Raw genomic sequence first — 13525 nt, 5'->3', positions numbered from 1 at the left:
AGACCTTCTCCCAGCTCTGCATGGTTACACCTGCCACGTGTGACTTTCATAGAGGAGAGAAAGGGTGCCCTCAGGACCTTGGGCAGACCTCCTGTGGCCTGTCCCTTCCCTGGGCACTGGTGCGGAGAAGCTCGGGATCTGCTGATGGTCACGACTTGTCACTGCTGCAGGCCTCGGTTGCCATTGGGGATTACATTGACCACACTGGCCTGGTGTCAAGTGCTTGAAGGAAGTCGCCACCGCCATCCGCGGGGCCATTACCCTGGCCAAGCTGTCCACTGTCCCCACACAGCGAGGCTACTGGGGGAACAAGATCGGCAAGCCTAGAGTTCACTGCAAGGTGAGCGACCACCGGCTGCTGTGGGTCTGTGCTGGTGCCTCTCAGCCCTGCCCCCAGGGACACTGGCATCAGCTCAGCCTGGACAACTTTGCCAAAATCACCTTTGATGCCATCTCCAAGACGTACAGCTATCTGACCTCTGCAAAGAGACCGTGTTCACCAAATCTCCCTATCGAATTCACTGACCTCTTGTGAAGAGCCACACCAGAGTCTCCGTGCAGAGGACCCAGGCTCCAGCTGTGGCTACCACAGTCTACTTGATGTAATTGAGCCTGCCGCCCCCCAAAAAAGACCTGTTATTTTGAACATTATGGATTTGAATTCTGGAGAAAGATTCTCTACCCCTGTAGCTACCATGCAGCTTTGGAAACCCACAGGCACAGTTTAAATCTGAATGACAGCGAGGTTGGTGTTTTATTGATCACTCAGGCTGAGCACCACCAGAAACCAGAGTATTCTTCCGAAGACTACACAGTGACCTTGCTGAATTTCTGGGGGAAGATCTTCAGGGCGTCTGCTTAGAATTGAAGATGCAACCAAAGGAACAGTAAAGTTTTGCAGTGAGAATATTTTGTCTAAAATATTGAAGTCCAAAAGCACACTGCCCATTCCTCCAAGTTCAGCATTGATCTCTTTGGGCCAGGAGATGGAATGGAGAGGAAATCTTGCAGAGCAGCCAGCTTCCACGTGGTCAACTGCCTTCTTGCAAGCCCTGACACCCAGACCCCTTGGGAACTTGACTAACTTGGGCCAGAAGCCTCATGCAGATCTGTCAAATCCTTCCTTCCTGTGGCCCCATTAGCTCCTCTACGTCTCCAGCTTTCTGCTTCTGTGCTTCCCAACCTTTTGGCCAACACAGTTCAAGTTGAAAATGGTACTCCACAACCTGCTTACTGGAACTTTTCCTGCCCAAAGTCCCACCCCCAGGGCCAAGAGTCACATTTCCAGACAACATTCAGGAATTGTCCTAAAGGTGGCAGTGGTTGTACATTGGACTATTAACCTGCCAGGTCAGCAGCTCAAAACAGCCAGGCATCCTTGGGAGAAAGACGATGCTTTCTATTCCCATTACAATTGGAAATTCAATTCAGAAAGGCACAGGGGAAGTTCTTCTGTGTCTGACAGGGTTGGTGTGAGTCAGAACTGGCCGATGGCAGTTTGGCTTGGTGGTGACAGAACACTGGTGTCTCCATAGCAGATGCAGGATGAGCAGCCGTGGCCCTGTGCCTCACTTGAAATAGCATGTAAAAGGGGCACGTGCCACTTGAAAGAATATTCACGAACCATTCTAAGTTCTACCAACTTGCCCTTTTCTCTCAGCTACGAGGTAGGCATATCCCAGAGCGGACGGGATGGCGCTGCCAGCCTTGGTCGTGGAATGAAGACATGGGGGAGCGCTGTGGCTTGGCAGCCATGGGCACGGACACACCAGGGAGCAACCGCTGACTGCTGCCGCACAAGATCATTCCCGCAGACCCATCTCTTGCACCTCTCTAGTGTGGTAAGAACGGCCACAGATCACATCAACAGTGAAATATTTTTTTAATAGGTCTCAGAATAGAAGCTGCATAGCTTTTTAGAATAAAAAATAAAACCTCAGGTACATGCGTTAGGACACTTGGCTAAACAACAAGCAGCCCGTGTCTGACGACCACCACAGCAGGGTGGCAGGCTTCACAGTGTCATGTGATGGCAGACGTGGACAGATGATCACGGCCTGGTGCGTGGCCTACCAAAGAATGTTCCAACACTAGGGAACCGCACACAGTTTCAAGTATTCAAGCACTCCTTTTTGGCTAAGTGAAAACTGTCTGGAAACCATTCGTGTGTTTTGATTGGAAATACAATAGCTGGAGCTGCTTCGTTCTGAACACGGCATTTTGTGTCAACCATGAGGCTGGCTCACTCCAGCTGGTGGAGTGAGGAATGGTGGTTCTCGTAACTGGGGAAAAACAGAACTAGAGAAATAAATTACTACAGCACAGGGATAGTGGCACTGAGAGAATGACATCAACAGACAGCATCGTCTCTCATCATTGCATAGTCTCTGAAGCAGCCAACATGGAGGACACAGAAAAGCCACTTCACTTGTATACCGCCCAAGTACCATCTCCATGGAGAACTTGGGTTACCCAAGATGCCCAGTGGCTTTAGGAGCGCACACACACACACACACACCCCCCAAAAGCTTCCTACCTAGTACAAGGTAGTTCCCTTCTCATCAAGCACAGTAAGAACATACACACGTGGATGTTCTAGAAAACTTTTGGGTATACACTGCAAGCCAGCCAAGACAGAGCCATGGAGCAGGATCAAAAGGACCGCTCTCCTCAGTCCTCTGTTCACAGGACTGGCGCGGCACTGAGGTCCTGGCAGAAGCCAGCTGGGCCCTCAGTCTGGGGCATTGCCTTCCTCCTAGGACAGGCCAGAGATCGGTGCTGAGGCCCTGATCTGTTAGGAAAACTTCCTCAAGGCTCTGAAATCGTGTGCAAGAATGGGACAATTCAAATTTGTGTAGCTGCTGAGTTACTTTATAAATCAGAACCACTTGTCCAAACAGGAGCACCTGGGCAAAAATCCTGCCAGTCGGCCCCCGGTTTAGACTGTGCTTTTGCTGGTCTATGGGTGGTCAGAGGCCGCCACCAACTCAAACCACTGCCGGAGCGCATCACTGAGCGTCTCGGGAAGCGCATTCACGTCTCGGAGGATCATGTAGAAAGGGAACGGGAACTCCTCCATGTAAGAGCGGATTTCAGGCATCTCTCCGGGGCCTTTAAATATTGGCACTTTAATGTCCAAGATAGAATCCTGTCAAAAAAGATGTTTAAAAGGGGAAAATGAGTTAAGCAGGGAGGAGGCAGAGCTCTGGGCAGTTCTCTTGCAGACTTTAGTGTGACAGGAAGACGAGGCTGCCCCGGGGGCATGTGCTGCTGCTTCCCCCCCCCGCTGAGGAACAAGGCCGCAGTCACGTGGTGCCTCCGCGGGGCCGAGCACGGAGAGTGAGGCAGCTGGTTACCAGCCTGAACCCGTGGCTGCTCACGCAGTGCTCACTCTCTGTGCTTTTGTCTTTCATGCGTCTGCTGGGGACAGTGACTCCCCCCCCCCATTTCAGGAGCCAGGAGTGAGCAGTGGTCCGTCAGATACTCAGCTGCTAACCGAAAGGTAAGGGGCTACTTGCCTGGGGAATTGTGAAGACTATCAGAAACGAGCTCCCGGCGTGCAGAGTCGTGCCTGCTTGGCCAGCGCTCCGCGTGCAATGGAACCATGCAGGCGTAGTTCAGACAGCACAAGTGAAAACCATCTCCACTTTTTCCCCAGAAACGTAATTTTTCGCTGAGCTCTCACTCACCCGTGAGTTGGGATTGTCCAACACAACAAAAATGACAAAGATGTTGGCGTTGCGGGCAGCCTGGACCGCTGCTAGGACTCTCTCTTTGCCCTCCAGGAAAAGACCACGCCCGTCCGAGACCACCAGAAGCAGCTGTGATATTTCTGTGGTAGAACGTGACAGGCAGGGAGAGAGGAGATTGAGTAAGTGTAGGATTCTCTGCACTGCCAGAGCCAAGCAGCTAAGAACCTGGTTCAGCGGGTACGTGAGTCAGAGACAAGGCTGCGTCCTGCCAAGGGACCAGACATTTCCAAATGCGCCTCGAAGAGCATCAGATTTAGAACAATTTCATTCCAGAGCATTCGGAATGAGAATTAAAACACATTTGTCTGAAAACTATAAAAACATGACAATACTGAGGAGCCTATTCGAAGAAAGTGTCTGAATCAGAAACCTGGAGCACTTTCTGGAGTCTTCTTTCAATCATGAGAATTACCTTTAGCTTGCTGTCAATTCCATCTATCTAATACCTACACTGTTATTTTCCCGGAAGTTGACTCACAAACCTAAATAGAATGACAGAAAGGAACACGGGGAGTTTAAACGTTTGAAAAGATTCTAGATTATAGTGTCCGAGAGGTGTCAGTGACTTGCTTCACACAGGAAACTTCCCTTGTGATGTAATCAGGATGGAGAGATTCTGAGAAGAACCGGACCAAGAATGTGTGCTTCAAACCCCAACTCAAAGTGGGTCGGCTCACCTGGTTTTAAAATGCTCCACTCGCCCTCCCCTTTCTGAACGGCAGACACACTAGCCAGTACCATTTGCATATGCCTTGTTCTTGTCACTCCCTCTACCCAATAGATGCTAATTATAAACTAGATAATACGTGTCTAATTCTCAGATCATTTGTCTCAAAGTGATGTTTTATTAAAATTTCTGAATCACTGAATGAGTAAAAAAATGCCAATGTTGGATACTCTATACCTTTGATAATTAAAAGCTGTGATGGTACAATGAGATGGAGCAGACAACTCATAAACACAGAGGCTGAAACACAAAATTAGCAAACAAGGAGAAAAGCAGCTCACCTGGACTGATGCTTTGTGAGAGCTCTTGGGCAGTGGCAAACATGTTGACTGAGGACTCTAGAAACTAAACCGGAGCCAGAGACAGGCAGTCAGAGAGTGGTTCTAACTCCCCCAAACCCTTCCCACTGTCTTTTGACAATTGATTCGCAGGTCTACAGGCAATCAAGCTGTGCCCCCAGCTCCCCGAGAGTGCACACATGAAGGGCGGGCAAATCTGCTGCCTGGGGCGATGGCCTTCCCTAACACCCCACCCGACCAGTGCTCTGGTAAGCTACGTCAAAGGAAAAGAAATACTGCCCCAGGTGGGTAAGACGCCAGTGACCCCAACACTGATCTTCTAGCAAGAAAATATCTAGGTAAATAAAACCAAAAATGTCCACTGCAGTCAACAGAATGGAAGGCCAAGTCAGAGAAGGAATCTTCTCTAACAGGAAGAATTCCAGCTGGGGTCTGTTCTGAACAACTTTTTATGTCATTCAGAATAAGTCTCTAGCTTTAATTCAAATTGTTGTGAGATGAGTGTATCTTTCCACACTGTTACAAGCCTCTCAAAACACAGGGAGCCTGAAAATCAGGGATGCAAAGTCAAATGTTTTCTGCAGAACTGAGGAAAAGACACCACGCCTTCTTAATGGATGCCAGGGAGCTCCCTGTTCCGGTGGGTAAAGTCGGAGGCGCACCAGTACTCGTGTCGTGTGGTTAACGGCCACGACTCACTGTGCAGAGCACACTGGGGTTGCCGCCAATACCTGAGCAATCTTGGTTTTCTTCTGCTGGAATTTGCAGAGCCGCAGGATCTGGGAGCCCGAGAAATCACTGAACTGCTCATGGAAGGGGTGTAAGAGCTTCACGGATTCTCCAAAGCTTGGCAGGAAACACACGGTGAGAGTTAAGTTTTTGTTGTGTGATAAAAATAAGAGCATTGTGAAAAAGTGCTTCCGAGTGGGATTAAGGTGCACGAATCCCTACCTGCACACGGCAATCTGACCCACCTCCAGGAGGGTTAGAGCACTTCCAATCACAGCCAGCGATTCGTAGGCAAGCTGTGAAACAGGAGGTTAGGGTGAGGGGTTTAGCTCAGCTTCTACGTGATCTGGGCCTGTGCTTTGTGTTCACTGCCAAGCCAGGGGCTCTGGAAGCCTGATGTGGATACTCAGAGCCACGTCAACAATCGGAGCAGCTAAGCTCTCCCTGACACATACCAAGTGCTAGGCACCTGAGGGCCAGCCCAAACCATCTCACTGAATTCGGCTCTAAGTCTGAAGTACGCCTTGTTAGAAACCTCATCTTACAGAAGCAGCAGCGGGACCCTGATGAGTGTCGAGCAGTGGACCCTCCCAGGCTCCCAAACCGTGGGGACACTGATAGGATGGTAACTCCGGGGAAGTTTAGCCTCGGAACATGACTGAGAATTTACATGGCAAAGTATTTTGAGCGTTCCCCAGACTCCACACTTACAACGCCTTGGCAAGTGGCGCTCAGAGACCGCTCACAGCTCCTGCGGCTCACTGCTGACAGGCAGAGCGTGGCTCCCAGGGGCAGGAGCAGGTTGAGGCCGCTCGCTGGGCAGCTGGGCGCTGCCCTCTTTCAACAGCTCACTGTTGCAAATGAAGGCTAGACACTACCTTGCCTTTCGTCATTTTCCACAAAGTGAAAATCCCCCTTGGATCTGTTTTGGTCAGCAAAACCAGGTGTGAACGCACAATGGGGTACAGTGAACTTTCAAAAGGCACAGGCACCAGGAGTCTGTGATGGATGTACATGGAGTCTTTAAGACGACTTTGATGATGGGGTGCACTCTGCATGTTGTGGAAAATAAATACTGGTTTACTTAACCTGCAACTGGGCGAAAGCATCAGCAGGGCTAAGAAACAAAGCAGCAATTTTAAAGGCCTCTAACAGTCAGGGACCACAGGACTTGAGGAATCCTGAAACTGCCCCTTTGAGTGCCTTTCATTTTAATTTAAAAAGTACTAGATCTTCTTAAACATGGGACGATATTCGCAGGTATTTCAAAGTGGTCCCCCCAACTCCCGCCAAGTCATATTTAAAATGTCCAGGTTGCCTGTCAAAATGGTTTGGCCTTAATTTCTAATCAAACTGCCACTTCCTTTCTCTACCTTACCTGTTTGGTGTGGTTGTCTACCATGCTGGAAGAGTCATCGATGGCCAAGCAAATCTGATACTGCCGTTTACTGGGTTTGGTCCTTCGAAGCCAAATCTTGTCTTTCCGAAATTGACTGGCAATGTATGGAATGACCTTCCGCATATTCAGTCGCTTCCCCGTACGGTAGTCTCCTCTGTTAAACGTACCCAGAGATGAGCAAAGCTCAGTTAGCAACACCTCACAAGTCAAATCAAACATCTAGGAACCTGGCTCAGTGAGGGTCCCTTAACTGCTGAGTTAAGGCCTGCCAGACAAACGGGACTGGTGCAGTACTGTAATCAGGTGGCTCAGGAAAGCAAAGACAATAACAATCTTAGGGAAAACTGTTAGCCGTATGCATCTCGATTCTCTTTCTGTTCTAAAGAGGTGGTTTCTGACATCTTTGAAAAGACTGAGGTCATTAACAGGTAGCAAGTACACCCTGAAGGCATATGGGAAGAAGATTCAGCCAATTTCCCCCTCAGGTTTTCTCAAATGTAAGACACGGTCTTAAGAACCAAACAGGACAAGAAACGTGTGTGTCTGGGCAGAGGTGGCAACCTATGAGCTGGCACTATAAAAGGCCAGGTGCCAAGGCCATTGTTTCAAGGTCCTGTGAGTGCGCCCCGTGGGAAGACTTACTTCAGCTTGGCCGCCTGGGTGGGCTCCAGGATGAGCCGCAGCTGCTCACACAGCTGTTGTGAAAGAGGCGCAGTTAAGGCCAGGTAACTCTGCCACATCTCAGCCGCAGCCTTTTCCTGTGGCAACAAAAACATTCATCTCAAAGTCATTACGCCAAAAGGAGGGCAAAGAAGTAGAAAATGATCTGTGTGGATTTTCTCAACAGAAATTTCTAGCATCCACCTAGCATCTCTCTGCAAGCTGCAACCTAACTCAACCGATTAGAAATGTCTTCTAATCCAGCAAACCTCAGCCCACGGGTCCAAGGTAACAACGCAACAGCAGACAGTAAGGTGCCAGGGCCTGGCCACAGAGGCCCTGCTCGGCTCACACAGAAGTCACATCAGGAAGGGAGGTGTCAATGGGCAGTTTGGTGCCAGCAGATCCAGACGCTTAATCAAGGTCTCACAGTCATGTTTTCAAGCGCAAAATTGACAAGTGAGCCCAATTGGCTGGAGCGATACACTCAACAGTGAGGTTATTTCCTGGTCATGACTTTTCTGCCGACTAAGGAGAAGAAGGTGTACTCAATAGATACATGTGGGAGCTGATGATCTGTGTACACACACACACACACACACACACACACACAATTTTGGTTAATCTACATGGCTACATTGTCAGCTCGCCATGACACAAGACAGACTTGTGTTCTGCTCCCTTTTGCAGCTGCTTGGTTTTCTGACCCCTGTTCTCACATCCATTATAACCAGGACAGAAGCAGCAACAAGTTACAGGAATCAAACACACTAGATTCTGTTTTAATGAAGTTACAGGTGTGACAAAGCCAGCAAAAAGCAATAGATAGACTTGGGCTGTGGGTCGAGACCCCTTTGGGGGTCGAATGACCCTTTCACAGGGGTCGCCCAATTTGTAACAGTAGCAAAATTACAGTTATGAAGTAGCAATGAAAATTTTATGGTTGGGGGGTCACCACAACACGAGGAGCTGTATTACAGGGTCGCAGCATTAGGGAGGTTGAGAACCACTGGACTAAGGCTTCAGGGATGGAATTAGGTTCTCCATGTGTTAAGAACTTAAGTCAAGAGACTTTCTGAATGACCAAGGACTTACTTCTTCTGGGTTTCCAGACTCATGTGGCTGCCACGTCTCCAGCTGCCTCTCCAACTCCTGTCTTAGCTCACTGGCGTCTTTCAAAAAGGGCTAAGAAGAAAAGCCACTGGTAAGGTGAACAAGTTGGGATGGCTGGCTGGCTTATCACCACAGCTGCCTCCTCTCCACGAGATAAGCTCCAAGCCCCCGAGACTCAGAACCGGAGCAAACTCATTGGCATCACAAGAAGGCACCAATCAGGTTTCTCCTCATTTTAGAGAAACATGGGTAAGAGACCTTCGTACAGGTCTAAATCCACCCCCAGCAAAACAAGGTCGAACAAAATAACCTATGAAGACGTCAGTAATAACAAAGTTCTTTGATTAATCTACTCAAACTACTAGGAGAAAGAACTCTTACACCATTGTAAATGCTGGCTACTTAAACTCTTCATTTTCCCAACGGCTCCCCCACACAAGACGAGTCTCCAGTAAGATGACTGGGTGTCACAGCAGCAGGTTAAGGACCAGGATGCTGACTACCCCTCACTGTGACCCTGAGGGTAACTGTGGGAAGAGTGTCACCTGCTCAGCGAACACCTGCTACACAAACAAACTCAACTCCGTAACCCACCAAAAACTACTGCCACCAATTCTGACTCAGTGACCCTACGAAATAGAACTCACTCATTAGTAGTCCTAAGATTTTTGGTAAGGACATTGTGCTATGGAACGGTCTACCAGTTCAAAACATTAAGGTTAAAAAGCAACACAAAGTATATTTTTTTCTCAACACATTGAAGCAGCCATTTATACACGGTCTCGTACCTGGAGAGCCATGTCCATCAGGAACTGATGGGCTGTGTGAATGGTCGAGTCTCTGCTTCTCTCGGGTTTCTCGTTTTCCGTCTCCTTGAGGGAACTGTCTCTCCTTGGGTCTTGGTCTTCCTCTGCTTTAGCAATTTGGGTCTCCATTTCCATCTCATCAGCGCCTGTTTTCATGCAAGGATATAGCTTTATTTATCATACTAAAAACAAACCATGCCCCTGCTCTGTTGCCTGTCAGTCCCGACAATCAGTTGAAGAGAGCCCAAATCCTGGCTCGCTTGCTCCCTACTTCCTGCAGTGAGTAGGAGTGTTGTGGTGTGGCCATGAGTGTCCCGGCTGAAGCTATTTCCTCAACCCCACCTCCCCCTGCACCCCCACACACACATCTAGATGTGGAGCTGATGGTGGTAGTAGCTCTTCTGGGAGGGACAAAGAGGCAGGGCCAGGCTCACCTTTACAAGCCTGTAGAACGATATGACTCTTTAAACGATGTATGTATAAAAATAAAAACTAAAATACGTAACATGCTAGTGCTATTTTCTGAATAAGGATCACAGAGGCAAAGAAAAGATCATTTGCCTCAATCTGTGAAATCAGAAAGAAGCAAAGGTTGAATTTGAACCTGGGGTTGTCACACCACCAAGTTAAGCTTGCCCACAGTCATGTAACGGCTGGGTCCACCCAGCGGGGACACAGGAATGGGGCAGAAGCCAGAGCCTCGGAATTTGGCAAGCACTTTTTACATGTATTTCACCGAAAATACAGTTATTTTTAAAGTCTTGAAGTCACATCTTTAACAAACTGTCTGGTATTAATAACATGTAGTCAACTGAAATGGAAACAGATTTAAGAACTTGTGTTGCTTTCTCACATTTTATACATGCTATTTCTTTTCACTGCATTTTAAGCTAATGTTGTCTATTCTCACACAACTGAAAACATCTTCAGAACTGGGGTAAATATACTAGTCTATCTTCCTTGGCCACGTTTTAAAAAGACTGATGAATTGAAACTCGAGTTTCTGAAGCTTCCTTCCTTGAAGGATAGATGGAGTCCTGTAACAGCACCCACTGCCTCCTCCCCCATACCTTTCTGCTTCCAAACAAAACTAGCGGACTCTGATTTACACTTGAGCTCTGGGGTCAGGACGGAACTAGACAGACTATTGAAACAGGGCATGGGAGTGAAGGAGGAGAGGTAGACAAAGCCTGCCACAGAACCAAACACATTCCCACTGGGTTGATTCTTACACACAATGACCTCATAGGGCAGGGGAAAACAACCTCCCTGAGTTCCGGGGTAGAAAGCCCTGTTTTTCTCCTGTAGAGCAGCTGGTAGCTTCGAACTGGTAACCTCGAGGTTAGCAACCCAACTCATAACCACTATGCCAGCAGGGCTCCAAAGCATGTACCGAGTCCATGAAATAGCTTAGGACTGTATTTCCCAGAGGAACTCCTTGCTACACCCGTCACAGTGGCTACTGGAGGGATTTCACCCATAATCCCTTGTGGGAGAATACTTAAGAGCCTTGTTTACATAGCAGGAAGTAATGAAATAGGTGAAAGGGGTGCTGGGGGTGCTGCTGCTGGCTAGAAAGGCATTTCTTCCCCCGGGGAGACTCAATAAAATTCTCTATGCAGAAAACCCATTCTGTGCCTCTCAAAGTAAATCTTCATTTTGGAAAGGCCAGAGTTTACACTCCGGTAATACTGTGGGACAAGAGGACTGGCTTCGCTTGTCAGAGTTCCATAGGACTCACCTGTGGGTCCTGCTGTGGCCCCTGACTTGACATCCTCTGGCTTCAGCTGCTCTGCATGCGCTGCTTTGAGCTCCTGCTCCTCTGTGTCCATGAGAGCCTCCTCCAGCTCTTCCTCTTCCTCCTGATCCTTGCTCGGGGCTTTTGCAGACTGCTGCTGCTCCTTGCTGGCCACATCTGCCAACAACAAAACACACCGAGAACGCAATTCTTTTCAGCTGAAAGTAACGATGGGTGAACTGTGCTGTCTGTCACTTCCCGTTGCCATGAGTCTGCGAATGCCAGGCTTGTCTGCTCAGGATTTCCACGGACTTATGGATGGACTGAGCCACCCATTGCCTGACAGGTGGCCTACTGGGTTTCACTGCGCAGAGCAGCGTTCTCATCACCAACTTGCAGGTGGGAGCCTGTGGTGACCGAGAGCACAGGGCCGGGGTGGTACAGCCGTGGGGCTCGATGTTGCTGCAGTGGTCTCCGTTGGCCTCCTCTGTGAGATGGAGACCGTCTAGCCTGAGCCTTCCTAGAGGAGCTGCGGTCAGGCCGGAAGGCTCAGAACCGTGTCAAAGTAAAAGCTCAACATACAGTAGCAATTATTATTGTCACTTTTAAAAAGAAGTGGGGGAGGGAAAGTCATCTAGGTTAGAAACATAATTTTCGTGTCTTCTCCACGAGGCTCATATGCTCAACATTACTTTCCCTATTAGGGCTGGGACTGCGCAAAGCCACTGCGAGAACCCTGCATCGCTCTGCAGGTCCCCCTTCCCTTCCACTAGGGGGAAGCAGCACATCCTCGGGTTTGCAGCCCCACCACAGCAGGGAGCCACCTGCACGTGCCTCTGAAGAAGTACTAGTTCTGAGGAGGCAGAGGCTGGGCTGGGTTTGGATGTGGCCAACTTGTCCCAGGATGTTTAGTGAATGGGCTTTCTCTACAACCAGATCCCGAGTATTTGGAGGTGGCTATGGAGACTTGTTAGTAGAATCCAATTGTACTTCCACACATCTTATGGGAAAATAAGTTTAAAAGCCATTTGCTCTCCTTCAAATTTAAGTCTGTAGTAACGCATGACAGACACACAATCACACGCCTAATACCGTAGGTCTGTGCGTCGTAAGAGTCACTGCCTTGCGGAATGTGCTCAAAGGCATCGGCTTCCTCCACCTGGGCCTGGGGGCGGGCGGGCCCCTGCTCTGTTTGGCTGTCGGACTCCACCATCTTCAGTCTCTTGTGCACATGCTCGCTGTGGTCACCCAAGGAGCGTTCATTGTCGGCCTGCCCAGGCTTTCTCTTAAAACTCTGTGGGCAACACGTGCAAGCAGGTAATAAAACACAGCAGATCATTAAACCACGGCTGTCATCTACCTTTATGTCTTCAATAAAGGCAAGGAAGGAGAGAAACACACAATCATGTACATGTACACATACATCTACACATGTTACACATACCTAGCATATTCCTCAAGGAAGATGCACAGAACTGGGAGCACTGATTTGGGAAAGGATGCCTTGTGGGGCTGAAGGACTGTGCCGAGGGGAGGATTTCAGGGGGGTGGTTTTTATACACTCATCCGATACCATATATTAGCCCCAGAACAGGAAGGTGGGGGTGCAAGAAGCCTCGGAGAGGCTCCACTCGCAAGGCTGATGGGGCAGGAAGGGCCTCTACGTGCAGCCTTCATCGGAGCCGAGCAAAGTGTGACAAACCTGCGTGTTTCTCCTGGTGTGCTTCTGTGAGGCCAGGCGGGCGATGAAATTAGATTCATGGCCTTCTGCCTGGTTCGCATCTGCAGCTCCAGTCCCATGTTCCTGGAATTCCAACCAACAATAATGAGGATAGGGAAAGGGCACCAGGAGGCCCCGGTTCCTGGGCCAGGATGCTCCTGACTTCTCCCACGGTTGCCTTCCTCTGTCACATTGTCGCTGCCTACGGCCCGTCCTGGAACGCCAGCCGGGCCAGCACAGAGGAGGCCCAGGAGGCAGCCGGGGCCCAGGCTCTGCAGGCTAATTGGTTCCTGTTTACTGGGGAGGAACCGCTTGCTGGGAGCCAGGTCGGTCTTCAATTTGAAACTAGTCTTCACCATTAACCAGTGTACTCTTGAGATTTGCACTCCATCTTGTTTTCCTCAAACGGAAAACAGTAACAGTACTACCTATCCCGTGAAGGCATTAGGAGAACTCAGGGAGACTGTGTCAGGTCTTCTCAGGAGGCACCTCACTGAAATGCAGCCCACAGTAAACACTCTGGCCTAGAAAACCTGAGAGGCCGAGGGGAATAGAGCACGCTTGTGGATGCCGGCAAGAAAA

The 13525-nt window shown here is 49.3% G+C and overlaps 1 protein-coding gene and 1 pseudogene across 2 annotated transcripts in view; one reads left to right on the top strand and one right to left on the bottom strand.

Annotated features, from left to right (window-relative positions):
- Positions 1–4: 4 nt before the first annotated feature.
- LOC142454019 (small nucleolar RNA SNORA64/SNORA10 family) lies at positions 5–127 on the top strand (annotated as a pseudogene).
- Positions 128–1865: 1738 nt separating this feature from the next.
- MDN1 (midasin AAA ATPase 1) overlaps positions 1866–13525 on the bottom strand; it is a 140666-nt gene continuing 129006 nt past the window's right edge. For both annotated transcript variants that reach the window (XM_075554768.1, XM_075554767.1), the window contains exons 91-102: positions 12926–13027; positions 12316–12517; positions 11227–11400; positions 9468–9631; positions 8662–8751; positions 7549–7664; positions 6886–7060; positions 5730–5803; positions 5510–5624; positions 4761–4824; positions 3690–3832; positions 1866–3148 (exon numbers count right to left, since the gene is read on the bottom strand). In XM_075554768.1, coding sequence (XP_075410883.1) covers positions 2960–3148; positions 3690–3832; positions 4761–4824; positions 5510–5624; positions 5730–5803; positions 6886–7060; positions 7549–7664; positions 8662–8751; positions 9468–9631; positions 11227–11400; positions 12316–12517; positions 12926–13027 — 1608 coding nt within the window. In that variant the 3' untranslated portion in view covers positions 1866–2959. The remainder of the gene's footprint in view (positions 3149–3689; positions 3833–4760; positions 4825–5509; positions 5625–5729; positions 5804–6885; positions 7061–7548; positions 7665–8661; positions 8752–9467; positions 9632–11226; positions 11401–12315; positions 12518–12925; positions 13028–13525) is intronic.

The sequence above is a fragment of the Tenrec ecaudatus genome, chromosome 7 (genome assembly GCF_050624435.1).
Source record: "Tenrec ecaudatus isolate mTenEca1 chromosome 7, mTenEca1.hap1, whole genome shotgun sequence".
NCBI classification, from domain to species: domain Eukaryota; kingdom Metazoa; phylum Chordata; class Mammalia; order Afrosoricida; family Tenrecidae; genus Tenrec; species Tenrec ecaudatus.
Note: the sequence above shows the minus strand (reverse complement) of the source record. Positions and strands in the feature narration are given on the sequence as shown.